The 14,739-nt window shown below is 42.4% G+C and overlaps 1 protein-coding gene across 1 annotated transcript in view; it reads right to left on the minus strand.

The window, feature by feature from the left end:
• Positions 1–14,739, minus strand: part of arfgef1 (ADP-ribosylation factor guanine nucleotide-exchange factor 1 (brefeldin A-inhibited)) — a 50,830-nt gene that overhangs the window by 29,869 nt on the left and 6,222 nt on the right. Inside the window, 3 exon segments of the mRNA XM_019363161.2 lie at positions 82–228; positions 437–593; positions 4,379–4,409. Of these exon segments, the coding sequence (XP_019218706.1) occupies positions 82–228; positions 437–593; positions 4,379–4,409 (335 nt within the window).

Here is a 14,739-nt window from a genome sequence, read left to right on the forward strand (position 1 = left end):
GCTAATTAAATTCTCTAAAGTGTGTATTGAGCGTTTCTGCGACAAGCTGCGATATGTCAGAAGACGGGGAAGGCAGCACACCTTAATAATCTGTAGCTGCACGCCCTCGTCAGTCTGAGGTCCTTGAAAACAAGCGCAGATGGTCTCGATGATCCTGTCGATGAGCTTCTTGCCCGGAGCCGTGCTGTCCGGGGCGCTGCCCGTCAGGTGGCCATACGCTATCAGCTTCTAAAAGTCACACGAATATGCAGACGTAAACACACATATGCAAAAACACAACTAAACGACGTGGTAGCATGGAATTAAAAGAACTTATTTTTCTTCAAAGACATCCAAAGATACAGTAAAGGCAGAGCCCAGCACACAGTTCGCTGCCATAAAGTAACACTCATGCAAGCACTTGGGGGTCTGCGGTGTGACTTGTCCCGCCACTGACCTGTAAACAGTCGAGCGAGGTGATGACGATGCGGGGACATTTGGATTGACATGCCAGCTCAAACGGCAAGAAGTACTTGTCGGCTTCGATGAAGTTGGTCTTTGATTTGATTGGCGGTAAAGTGCTGGAACCTGATTTGCCGTCTCCACCGGGTGGACTGGGGAGGGAAGGAAAATAAATACATTTTTAAAAAGAGAAAGAAAGGGACAGAGACTGTGAGATAAACACTGTGACTCTGTGGTCCTGTCTGTCATCTGGAGTCACAAGAAAAGAAATGGGGCAGAAAAATCAGCATGACACACTAACACTTTTGTTGACATCCAAGCCTGAAACAAACACGAAAAAGCGCCGGGGATGGCGTGCTTCACTGTAAAGAACAACCTCTGCTTGCTCCACAGCTGGAGCAGGACATCAAACAAGCTAAACCAAAGAATACCCCGTGCTTTATCCTGTTCCTGAGGGGGAAAATGAATAGTAAGAACATTTTTTATTACACTGAATCTAATGTAGTGCCTGGGGTAGTAATCCCAGAGGTTTTGTAATTCAAGCTTTGCCATGGGTCCATGCTGACAAAGCATCTCCTCCTGCACGACTGGTAACTACACTGCTATTTTTTTGGAATTTTTAAAAGACCGGAGACAGCCTTAAAATATAGACCATCGCTTTCAGCAGCCATGTCTTTACAGCATCCCTAAGCACTACCACCACACCCAGACTGCACAAGCTGGAAGAGGAGAAGAACAGAGAAAGGGAGGGAGACGGCTAGCGGTGGAGGGGGCTGCATTGTTTATGTCTTGGCAACGGAAAAAGGACGAGTTCAGCTCTTTTTTTAGAAGGACGACCACGTCGAGCAAAGAAGGGCACAATCAGAGACCGAAAGAAGCGAGGACAGATTGCTTGTACAAGAAGAGAAGAGGGGAAAAACGATTCAGAGCCAGTTAAAAACGAAAGAGGCATCAAGCAGCATGAATTCACCAGGAAAATGAGGGTGCTCAGAGAGGAGCAGAAGAAGGGAGAACACTTAGAGGGCTGGAAAGAAATATAATATAAGTTGTCTGAAAGCAGCCGAGGAAATGGGTATTAATTATCACAAATTAAAGATGATTGGACAGGGAAGGAGCTACAAATATACGAGTATAAAAATGGAAAACATGAACCCGTTTACCAGGCTTACAGTCTTCTTCAAAAACGTTGTGGACAACAACATTAAAATGATTAAAAAGATCTTTGCTATGATTCAGCAAAGAGCATCCACTCTGTCAGCTTATTACTGGTCTGACCCAGTCTCCATTTCTCTCTCAGCTATTATGTTGTGGATCTGCAGGGAGCTCGTCTCCGCTGGTTTATTCCTGAACTCCCTGCTTAATGTCACCTAGCCTGCTCAGCCCTTTATTATAAGCCCAATGTCAGGCTCAGGCTGCTTATAAAACATAAACACTATAAAACTGAGTTCTAGTCAGACAGCACAGCCAGCACATCCTGCATCGACTGAGGCTAACAGCATGTAACTGGTCTGGCAAGAGACAACAAATGTGTGTGGCAAAGCATGATTTAATATCAGTGTTATTACATGTAACTGAATACTGCATTAGATTAAATGCTGAAGTCAAAGGTTCATCTTTATCTTGGAAACAAGCGCTTAAAAATCCTTACTGGAGCCATGTTTCCTTACAAGCTCTCAATCGTGTGCTTTCATTAGCAGTTGCACTTTGCTTTTAGTTTCACAGAAAGCTTATTTAATTTCCTTGCAAAGAAAACAAAAAGAATCCATAGAATGTATCTTATTGTGTACTACTTCAGGACTTCAGGGCTGCCGGTTGGTCAAATCTGTCACCTTTGGACAGAACCAGAGCGTTTCCTCCATCTTTATCCTGAGCTAATCTCTACAAAGATACATCAGCATTTAAATAAGCACAGTTCTCAGACAAGGGACAGAAAATCGGCTGCTGGAAGCTTTCAGTCTGTTTGCATTACGTGTTGTGTTGGCCAATCATACAGCAGGCTTTGGCCTGTATGCAGGTAAACAGTCTGTGTTTTGGCAAACGCAATCCCCATTTTGCTTTTCACACAGACTCCAAACCAGTGTCCGTTTCCTGATGACAACTTAACTTTAAGAGCTTTTTTAAAAATGTATCGACATTCTTAAAGAATGACCAGTGCACAAAACAGGAAGTCTTAAAGCGTCAGAATGCTGGCTGTTGTTTCTAGATGCTACCCCATATGGACAAAAGTATTAGGACACAGCTCGTTGCCACAGGTTTACAAAAAAGTTAAAATAACAATCAAGCAATTCGCCATGCAGTCTGCCTTCACAAGCACTTGTAAAGAATGGGTCGCTCTAATGATCATATTAGTGTAACAGGATGCTACTGTTGCAAAAAGGCAGTTTGTGCAATTTCTTTCCGACTAGTTCAACTGCAAGTGGTATTATTACAAAGTGAAAGGCATTAGGAACACAGCAGCTCAAAGTTACAAAGCTGGGTCGCTGCGTGCTGAGACACATAATGCGTAAAAGTCGCCAACCCCCTGCTGACTCTATACCCACAGAGCTCCAGTCCTCCTCTGACATTAACATCAGCACAAAAGCTGTGTACTGGGAGCTTCATAGCATGGGTTACCATGGCTGAGCAGCTTGGAGGTGTTAACTGTAGATGGCTCATTACAGTGTATGTTATCAAAGTATAGCTGACGGGTTTATTGGAAGACCAAAAGCTGGATCTAGTCTTGCAGATTAGTGCGTTATCGACGCTTTAACTTTTGGCAAGAATGCAATTTTAAAGTCACTTATTTTAAACCAAGATACAGAACAAGTCCTGAGAATATTGGAAAGTTTCAATGTTTATTGGTCCCAGAAAACTGAGAAAACCTAATTCATGTAAACTCATGTAAACTGAGTGCAGGTCGCTTTGTAGAGCTTAAATGTTTTATCTTTCATGCCCTTATGTGGTGTTGTGGTTAACTGATAAGAGCATTTTTTTAAGATTATGAAATGATTCTGGAATAATTTCCTAAAACACCATTAATGGTTTTCATACAACATGAGCTTTATGTGGCTGCTTTGTTTAAATATCACAGTGATTAGATTAGCCAGTAATGCTTAGTACCTGTTTCCTTTGCATACATTTAGCTATTGTAACAAGATTTGATTTTAAACAGTGATATGAAATGTACTTAGTTAGACACTGCCCATGCCTACTATTGCAATTACATTACAGAATGAATGCACAGAGAAAACCTATTTAAACTGGGCTGCAGGCTCAACCAGGGTGTTTGTATTCATAAGTAGCAAAGCTAGAGTATTGCATCTATCCAAAAAGAGTTGTGAAGCACCTGAGGTGAAAACACAAGCAGCAATACTTCTTTAAGCCTGGTGCTGGCTGCACAGAATCCCTAACCTTAAAATTCTGATGAATTTTAAGTTACTGGTAAATCTAATTTGGAGAGAAGTGAGTGAAATAATAGGGAAGGATTGTGTGCGAAGGGGAAAATGATGAGGGACAGAAATGTAAGTGGGAAATAAAAATGAGCTGGCGTGAGGAAGAAAGGATGGGAAAGAGGCGAGGTGGCATTCATGCTACATTTCATTCCAAAGCCCATGTTACTTCGAAGCCCATTCATGAGCACCCCACACATTCACACACGCACGCATTAGGCAGAGCTTCATAAAGAAATCCATTAATGAGAAGGCAAGGCACTGTTGGGAACAAGCCAGGCAGAGAGCCACAAACAAAAACACACCAGAGACATGCACATGAACACACGCGCACACACACACACATACACAGTTTTAATCCCCTTTACTCGTCTGAACACAGGCAAAAGCAGCAGAAAGACTTGCAAGTGAGTCATGAATTTTACAGTGCCTGAACACGCATGGAGTGACAAAACCCGTGAAATGACCTTTGCTGCTTTATTGTGTGACTTCATTCATCAACTGCTTACCTTAACTTTTCAGATTCTTCTTTGATTTCCTCTGAAAGACAGAAAAAAAGGGACAACATGTTAAACGAGTCAAATATAGGAATTTGTGTGCAGTATTTAACATATTTTTTAATAACTGAAAGCCCATATTATGCATGGCCAAAAGTTTCAAATGATCAGGTCAAAGTATGCAGAAGCAGTAAACTGCTCTAAGTGCTCAGTTTTCACTGTTTTTAATTATTTTATATAGCCCCACATGGGCTATGAACAAAAATAGGCTAACACTGTTGAAACCTTCTGTTTACAAGTGGTAGCCAATCAGAGGAAAGCTGGCTTAAAGAGAATGCCCTTCAAGGAAAAAGAGCTAAAAGGCCTGTTTCAGGATGAAGAGAGGCCCGGTAAAAGATACAAAAGGATTTTTTTGAATTGTGTATCATGGTAAATTACTCTTGCAGAGTCCAAGAATAAAAATATGGAACTGGAAATTAGAACAACAGGTCTGCTCTAAGTTTGAATGATCAGATTAAAAACCAAAGGGTTACTCAGAACCAATCTGGAAACTGACGTCTATGTGCAGCCACCAATTTCCTTCCCAGAGGAACTGTTGGCACCCTTCAATAAGGTTTTAGCCGGAGCCAAAGGAAAATTAATTAATTTCTGGACAATAGATGTTTATGGTTTAGCAAATATTCATAAATGACAGCAAAACGTTTCGGTTTCTGCCAAGGAAAGTTTACACACATGGTGCCTTTACTGACACCGACAAATCCTGTTCATGTGTGCATTCACGGCTCCCAAAGGCTGATTCAGAGTGAGGACCCCCCCAAGTTACAATACAGCTGCACACATCGAACATATCTGCAGTCTTAGTGCATCAACATAGTGAATTTTCAAACACATCTGCATTAAAAATATCTAAGATGCTTTAAGTTGATGTGTTCACTGTACAGCTTGTTGGGGTGGGGTTCCGCCTGAATGCACATGTTTCGTCATGGTGACGGTCTTGTTTGCGTCCCCAATGGCAACCAGAGAGGAGACTGGTTTGTGTATTGCCTCAGCTGCAGCACTCAGTCCCCAAAATGTAATCATTATTCAGTGTGCGCCGTGTCCGCGAGCCAGGCCAACATTTGTGTTTATTTCACAGATCTCCAGGCATGAAAGCAGTTGTATGAACTTGCTGAGCACTGACACAGAAGAGCAGAAAAACAAGAGAGGCAGACACACAGAGGGAGGGATGAGAGAGAGAGATGGAGAAGCTGAGACAGAAATAGAGCTAGAGAGAGCGGAAGAGAGGCCAATTGGTACTAGACATTAAAGGGAGCCTTCAATGAGGAAGCTTTTAAAAAACACAGTGTCAATCGGCAGAGTCCTCACAGAATTGCACGAGCCGAGCGATGATTGGGAAAAACCCCAGTAATGCAATGACAGCTCAATTATTTCACCGCTGGAAGGCTAACGGGTCCTTTCAAAGAAATCCACTTGGTGAGAATATTTAGCTCTTAACACTCTGTGGAAGTAAATTAAAGCGTGTTTGACTGCACAACTCAGGAGAGGACGATTTTCCGAACTGTCTGATGCTAATTTATACATCCGTTTACATGCAGTCACAACCGGCCCACAGGATTTTTTTTCATGTGGATTCAAATCTGACATAAGATCAAAACAATTATCTTTTAACGTCTTTATTCTACAGCAGACAGAACAGGATTGTGACCCCTGTGGCCAAATCATCTCTTTTACAATTAATAAATAACAAGGCTGTGACAGTTTTTCCCCTCATTCTCTTGATTCAGTTAAAAAGCATGATTGTAGAAGCTGAGCTGATACTAATGCAGATATTTTCACTTCTTCGGGACTGCAACAGGACATCAGAGGATCTTTCTCACCTTATGTCTAGCATCCATTTTTCAACATATATTTCTGGTATATGCTCTGAATATGAAACATGTAATCGGTAAACACAAATGATATTTGACCTGAAATGGAGGGTGGCTTCAGAAGGACAGAGATTAAGTATTAACGTATGTTATCTGAATTGGTTACATAATTTCGAGGTTACATAGGAGTGGGAAATCATGTGTGCCTTCAGAGATAACGGATCATATTACAGTGATTATCATGATGTTGCTTAACAACAGACAGAAGACTGTAAATCAGCACATCTCCGAACAACATTAAGTTCTCTGCCACATATAAAACTGCACAGGAACGAGTCAAGAGACACAACAAAGAAACCCAAGTGTTCAAAGTGCTCTAACTCTGATCCGAATGGGCATCTGCAGGATAATCCATGGCCTCCATGCAGGCCCAAAGGATCCACTCCTGGATACACAAGGAGGAGGACCCACATATATCAAGAAAGGGGTTTTAACATTGTGGCTGATTGAGCTATTCTTCCACACCTAGTCGTTTTCACCTGGTTTGTTGTCACTCTGTGTGTGTTTGTGCAGGAGTTGTATGTAGCCCAACGCACAGTGTCAACAAACGGTTCCTGCTGCTTTGTTTTAGATGCAAAAGTCTCAAATATTCTCAAACTGGTTTCTTGAGCATGAGCAGTGAGTTCATTGTACTCCAATGTACTCCATAAAGGACCTCTGAGATGGGGTGGAACAGCAGATTCACATCATAGATGTGCAGTTGATAAATTTGCAGCAACTGTGTGATGCTGTCATGTCGATATGGACCAAAATCTCTGAGGAATTCTTCCAGCACCCATGTTGAATCTGTGCTACAAAAGGATTAAGGCAGTTCTCAAGGCCAATATGGTATTAGCAAGGTGTGCCGAATTAGGTGTCTGGTAAGTGTAAGTTAGGGCTGAAACGATTGGTCGCCATAATCGATGACGTCCACTATAAAAATTCTCAACGCGTCATACTCTAAAATCACGCAAATGTGTTTTTGTAACTGCAGTACACTACAGGAAGCTATGGGGGCAGTATCGCCTGCCAAGACTTTAGTTAATACTAACGAAGAAAAACTTGGTTCGCGAATGGCAAAACAGGAGGAAGGAAGAAAATAGAAAGCGGTTCACAGAAAAAAAAAGTTTGTGCAAGCTTTCCTTCCACAACAGCACTACTGGAGTGCACGAGCACTTAAAACGCCGGCACCCCGAAGCTGTAATGTCAACTCTGAATGGGTCAGTTTTAGAGTTAGAGTTAAGTTAGTCATGTTGATACCTCGTTTGGTGAACACCATTTCAGTTTTGACCAAACCTTGACCAATTAGCTCCTAAGAAATCGACTCCAAAGTGAATAATCATTACAGTCCGATCTTTCAGATCTCTATCCCTTCAGTTTAACAGGAAAAAGCAAACATGATAGAAAAAGACCCAGTCGAACATCAGTGCTACATCACTGCAGGCACTGCATGTTACAATGAAAGAAAACATGGTGTAAAATTGCATCTCTCCTGCTCTGCTTACTGTCGGTATTGCATGACACTAAAATTCCAATAAGACTCTAGAGGCCTCTATTACGGGATGTGTGAAACTATAATCATGCTGACCCCTGGCTATTCTGCTATCAGCATTAGCTTCACGTCAAGCGATTGCTTGGGCCGCTATCAGATTTATGCAAATGCACAGAGAAGTCAAACAAGCAGACGGGCAGCCGGCACAAAACCAGTCATTTTGACAGGAGGGGTGGGGACTGTCACGTTGACTGTGTAAGTAAGCATCAAGTAATTAGCTCCGTGCATCAATGAGAAACTGTCACCTCAGGATTTGAACACTGAAACCATAGCAACGGTGGCTTGTTGTAATAATGATAAGGAGGAGCAGTGCTGGACACTGGAGATGGATGTTAAAGTTATGGCAAATTATGACCGCTTTGCCAGTTGTGGTTTTCAAAGCAAAACATATGCAGAGTTGTGAGGCAAAGCAGGAAGTGGGCAAAGATGAGAGAGTAGCATTAACACACACAGAAACCTAGACACTTATTAATTTGTCTCCACTTTTACTAACTGAGTCACGATGTAGTTGTTCCTTCCTTGGATACCGAGCTGAATTACGTTGGCATATAAAAGCCAAAACACTGCACTTGTCACAAACAAGACAAGGAAGCACAAATGAGCTATCAAAGTGCAATCTATGGTCTCAATCAGAAAACTCACAGGCACAGTTTTGGCCAGAAGACATGACTAAAAAGTTCAATGTAGTGGAAGAAATAAAGAAAAGCACACGCCAAAAAAATGCCAAAGGGTCCGATCTAGACCCAATGGATGGCTTTGCAAAGTGTGAAAACTGCAGGGTAGGAGCGCATCATTTTAAACTTTCCACTCCATTTAAAATTAAAGTTGTTATGAGAGTGCTTATCTGATCTTTCAGTTTCCCTGCCAGTTTTACAGCCTTCTTACCGACAAGGAAACCAGCCCCACCCTGCAGAAGAACACTAGTGTTTCTATGATGACAGAAGATAACGAGCTGTTTGAACAGTGTGCCTTAACAGCTTTATATTCTTACTTAGCAGAGGAAATTTTTTAATCACTGTAAACATATTTAGGATGTTTTGGGTTTTGTTTTTGTAGCAAAATAAAGAAAGAAAGAAAAGAAAAAGATTACTGGTTATTTAATGGTTTGAATGGTCTATCCCACTAGAGATCAAACTGGGCTGTATTTGTCCAGTAAACCAAACTATCTGAAAGAGCCTTCCCACATAAAATATCTCCAAACTTTAGTTTGCTATCACAAGGTGATAGAAGTCAACCCTTTGTGATTTATTTACCAAGCCTCATTCTTGATTTACTTTATCTTCAAGGTCAGCAACAAAGAAACCAAGGTGTACCAAGGTATTTAGTGTTAGTGCTGCATAACTAAAGCTTTCTGCACACTTGTTTGTGGTATAAAAGAGGAAATAACAGGAGAAGACAGAAAGACCTCCTCCACACGGCTGTCACATGGGGCGACAGTGATGCAGATGAAACCAATTTGCTCACCACTTTTCAGTCCGATGAGTACACTTGGAAAAGAGCAGGGGTTCACTGAAGGGGCTTTTGTGGGCCAGCTGGTAAAACTTTGAAACTTTGTCACTAAAACTTCAAAAATCAGACTGCCCCATAGCCAGAGATTCCTCAAAATGAACAAAAATCCCAATAAATTTGGCTCATTTGTCTAAAGTCACAAAACAGAACTACTAGAAACATTATCAATCAATTGCTTTAAGTTCTTTCTTACTTATAGGGTTGATTTTGCTGTGCCAGGATTACAGCTAAATGACTGGCGGACAGGAAACTGCTCCGATTAATCCATAACAGGTGTCTTAATGCATCTGTTATAGGCGTCTTATGGCTTACATACACTCACAGGATACATTACAGGGAGCCATCCTGCTCATCAGCCATCACCCACATCACAAAGCAACAAAAAGTCTTGTAAAGCACCCCCAACTTTCTGTCTCCTCACTCTTACCCTGACTTTGACCCAGATCCCAACACTACGACTTAAATGAGCAATAATGTCTGCACATCCAATCTGAGCCCCTTGGAGAGTGCCTTTTTAGGCCTACAGTACACGTTTTTTTCATCATCCAAGGACAAGTGGGTCAACTACGTATAGAACTATGTCTTTCTCTGGTGTATAATCACACAGGACTACTTCTTAAAATGAGCTGCTAGTTGTTAGATTGAGCACCTGTGTCCACACACTCCAGCTAACCCTGCCAGTCCTATAAAAAGTTTAGCCCAGATACTTTAGGGCGAGCCCACATACCCTGAGGCTGTCATTTACTGAAGTGCCCCCTTCCCAATAAAACTGTCTCTAAGCTGCAGAGAGGGTCAGTGAAAAGCTGGCTAATCATTGCTCCACTCTGCTCTGGAGTGAATGCAGTCTCCACACCTGTATAAAGGCCAGAGTGGGTAGAGTGTGGCCTCTGAGTGCTGGCAAGACTATAAATGGGCATACATTAATACTTTCAAGCATACAGACACACACATTCTAATCAAGCACCTCCCCACAATAAAATCATACTGCAGCACCTGCTATATTAACAGCCTCCTGATGGGTAAGTAAAAAAACAAAACAAAAACTTCCTCATATTCAGAAAACATTCACTTCTGCAACCCCAGCCAGCTTATGTATCACAACGCCTATGCAAGCTGCTGAGTCAGCGCTACCAAACATCACAATGTGATTTATATCTCACTCATAACCGCATATATCCCCACATCGTTTTTATTTACGTTTCGCAGCGGATCACGGCTTCTTTTTGCTCGTGTCCCTGCCTGTGAACTAAAGTCTGCTATGTGACACCTACACATCAGGGCCGCCTGTGAAAAATACATGAGATGATGACATGGTGAAGAGACCAGAGTTTTAGTGCCTCAGCCTGAAGTCGGCTCACACAAAACAACCAAATCCCACCCCTGACAGCATGACAGCACTACTAAAACAATGCACTTATCTGAAAAGAGCACGTAAGGCACAATGATTTGTTATTAGAGCCATATACAACACAGATATAACAGTATGAGCAACTAATAGCCAATAATCTGACAGATGAAAGCACAAAAACCTCATACGTGTGAGAGACAGTGCCTGACTGAGATGCTAGGATAAGCACAGCCTGATGTGAAGAGAGAGACACCAACATCACACTCAATCGCTGAACCTGACAGTGAACTGAGACAGGTTCCTGTAGTGCTTTATATAATATGTGTTTCACAGGGGCTTATCAGTGATCCCCTTCAATCACACTTACACTGAGCTACAGCAAAAGCTGATCATGGCTTAGATATGAAGTACACAACAGTGTAGTTAGCCACTTAGCATTCCAATAGGCAGCCATAGTAGATAAGGCTGATGAATCAGCAAGAGAAGTATTTGGAAGCCCTGAGCAAAAGGTTAGCAGTGGGATTGTGGGAGGGTTGCCAGTTTAAAACCCTGAGAGAAGAAAATGTAGCAATGACTGAATGAGAAATATGCTGTTGACCACTACAGTTCACACCCCGTTCCTCAAAAAGGAGTGTTTGTCTTCTGAGATTGTAAACAGCGTTGATAAAAGATGTGCTTGAATATTCATGGAAGTCTGTACCGAGGCTAAGAGTGTACTACATTTACGAGACGCCTCGGCTACACGTGGTGATGAATTGAAAACGCCACGTCCGCTAGCACAAGAACAACAGCCTGCTTTCATCATACATACAACATATCAAAGTCCCGCTTCAAGACGCAGCATCGCAAAACCAACCTGCTCCCTCTCGTCTCCCACTGCTGCCGGGAGCTACTTGCAGACCAAGTTGAGTCTCCCCCCTTCCCGTGCGCCACCCTGCCCGAGTGCCATGACGAAGCATTCCTCAGCCTCAACAGCAATCTGCGAGGAGTGTCTGCCACAGGAATAACTCGCCAGGACCGTAAACCCTGGATTCACACATCCTAAGGCCTCCTCATGTGTGTTTATGCATGTGTAATTTGCATTGTGTAACAGCAAGCACAATGTCGTTGGTTACTTTTGCTGCAAGTAGACATGGTGACGAGAATCGGACAAGTTTTCACTTATTTCTGTAGATTAAATCTAAACAGGGCTAAAAGGCTGTAAGGCAATGAAGCTGCCCATCTCGAGAAGGTCAAGTACCAACCTAGTGTCAGAAGGAAGAAGGGTGCAGCAGGTGGTGCAAACAAAGTACACACAAAAAGACATCTGCTTGGAATTTCAATAACTTTTGGCAACTCAGTAAACTCGCAAATTGTCGATTTCTGTTTGCCAGTTTAGCTTTACTGCTATACAAATCAGTAGGTGTTTCTCTATTTTTCCGTCTCAGTGAGACCAAATGTAAAATTTCGTTAGGATATGTTTGACATTTGTGTTTTGCTACTACCAGTAAACTCTACATGGACATCTGTGAGAGAAAGCTTGGAGCAAAAACAAACTGAAATAAAACTATAAGCCATCCAGCGTGCAATTCTTCTCCAAAATGTTGCAGTCCGGTCGTCTTGTTGCAGGATTCACTCATTATCACTGACGGCAACAACAGCGTGCACAGCAGGTAAATGCACTCAATGGCAGCCCTGAGAGGATGCGTTCACCTGGGCAAATATATCTTAGCTGACTGAAGCTGCTGGATCAACACTAATTCAATAAGTAGACATTTTTAGCCAGCGTAAAGTTCATGCGCGGAATAACAATCAAATGCAATCAAAAACGCGCATGCGCCCACACCAGAAGAAGAAAGAAAAAAAATCTCATGAGACCTCGAACATTTCATCAATTAAGACACAGCAGAGCATGCACACGGCTGCTACACTGGTGGGAGGGAGAGAGATAAACAGGCAGCTCTCTGGAGATGCTCCGCAACACGTCACAAGACAAGCAGCTAGAAAACAGCTCGCTGGGAGGGGACACTGGGTTCAGACACAGAGGGAGGAGAGAAAAGGGAGAAAGCGAGAGGAAGCAGAGGCAAGGACGAGGCTATTTTCCAAAGAAAATAAGCTTAATAAACCTGCCTTTTTTATTAGCTCTAAGATTATGGGGTTTAGTTTTTGTATGTGCAATAGAAGCATTGTGTTGCTGTTTTTGTAAAGCTGCCACCACAGTAAAAAAAAATCTGCACTATGATAACAACACTTCTTCACAATGGGACCGCAGCAATCGCTACCCATGCACATGCATATACATATGCAAGAGGTTAGAGGTTAATCTCTGACTCAGTTTCCATCACCTGAGAAAGGAGCTGGAGAGCGACAAAGGGCATCCGCCTTCTGCAGCACTATTTCCATTTCAAAGACTTTAGAGCCCATCTGCATTTGGCATGGATCCTGCGGTTGGCACTAACCGCACCATACGCAATGATCAGCGAACATTCATCCCAGTCAGACTGCTTTTACCCCAAAAACAATCATGATCACAGCTCGCGAACCAGTGACAAACTCCAACCCCGGTATCCAGACTTCATGATTGGATCTCAGGTATACTCACTAATCAACAAAAGGCATTTAAGCCTAATTTTTACGCTAATATCCACACACAAGACAGAGGCTCACACGAACGCACTACATTTGGCCAATCTGAGAATAAACTGTTGTTGTAGGCAAACACGGCGTAGCTGCGATCACTGAAGAAAGCCTGAGAAAAATCAGACCTCTGACATTTCTGTTGTTCACGATGAAAGGAAAGGTTGCACAGCAGTAATTACATTTGGTGTGGAAGAAGGAAAGACTGTCAGAGGTTGTCTGGGCTACCTAATCACATGTGCACTTATGCGTTTGGGCATGCGCGCATGTGTGCTTTACATTTCCGTGTGCATGTGTGTGTCCCACCAGCCCACTCACTCGCACTTGCATAAGCCCTTCTAATCACCAGTCTCACTCCCATGGCTGAATCGAGGCTCTAATTTTGTAGCCAAAAAGTCCCAAAGTGCTCTGCCTCCACAAGGTCTCGATTACTCAGCTGTTGGCTTTGTTATTGAAATTAATGCATCTTTAATAATTCCACTGTGGTTGGACACATTATGTAGCATTCCTCTATCTATTGGTATGAAATGCAACCGCCTTTCTTTTAAAACTGGGTTATTATCAGCGTGCAGGCTACAGAATCTGGAGACAAACACTAAGCCTAAGGAAGGTAAATACAAGTCATTTTTGTAAGTACACCTGTCGTCTTCTACCTGCCCTGCCATGTTTAGGGGAACGTTACACTCACAAGCACTGTGTGAGACTTCATTATTACACTGATAGTGTAAGTATTATGCAGAAGTTGGACATTTGTTAAAAAGAGAAGTTTAAAATTCCCCTCTGACATCACGTGACATTTGAGAGCTGGCACAAGGACACAAGCTGTTAACTAGTATTGTGCACTACTACTGTATCTGCAGCCAGCCACGGCAGCATTTTGTACCATTTTGTAGTGCAATTTAATACAACTGTCCCTTTACTCTACTCAGAAAGTGCTAGCTTGTGAGCTAGACTAACCATCAACAATGAATACGTTTCATTCCTGTCACTTCAAGACGAGCTCCAGCTGCACCACAGCTAGCAACAGCAAGCTCAGCTAGCAATGTTTATCCACAGACAGTCAATTATTAGAAATACTGGAGTTCTACTGATTTTACTGTATTAGTTATCCACACAAAGGAAATGTTATTTGTCAAACATATAAAAGATAAATTCTCCAAAATACACCTCCACCACAGAGGCCCTTTTGCAGTATCTTGAATTAGCAAAGGTGAAGCACAAACCTGCTAGCGGCAGCAGTTGCTGTGTCTGCCTCTACCTTTTGCCATGCCCAAACTTTTAGCCTCAATAAAAATTTGATGGTTGACTTGTTTTAAAAACTAAATAAATAAACTCCCTCTATGCACAACTGTCATGAACGCATGAGTTAGACACAGAAAGCAAAGCTGTTTTTTGTACCAGGCCGCACATATTTCTATTTCTGCTGATGGAGTCTGTTTCA

This window comes from Oreochromis niloticus, linkage group LG9, assembly GCF_001858045.2.
Source record: "Oreochromis niloticus isolate F11D_XX linkage group LG9, O_niloticus_UMD_NMBU, whole genome shotgun sequence".
Lineage (NCBI taxonomy): Eukaryota > Metazoa > Chordata > Actinopteri > Cichliformes > Cichlidae > Oreochromis > Oreochromis niloticus.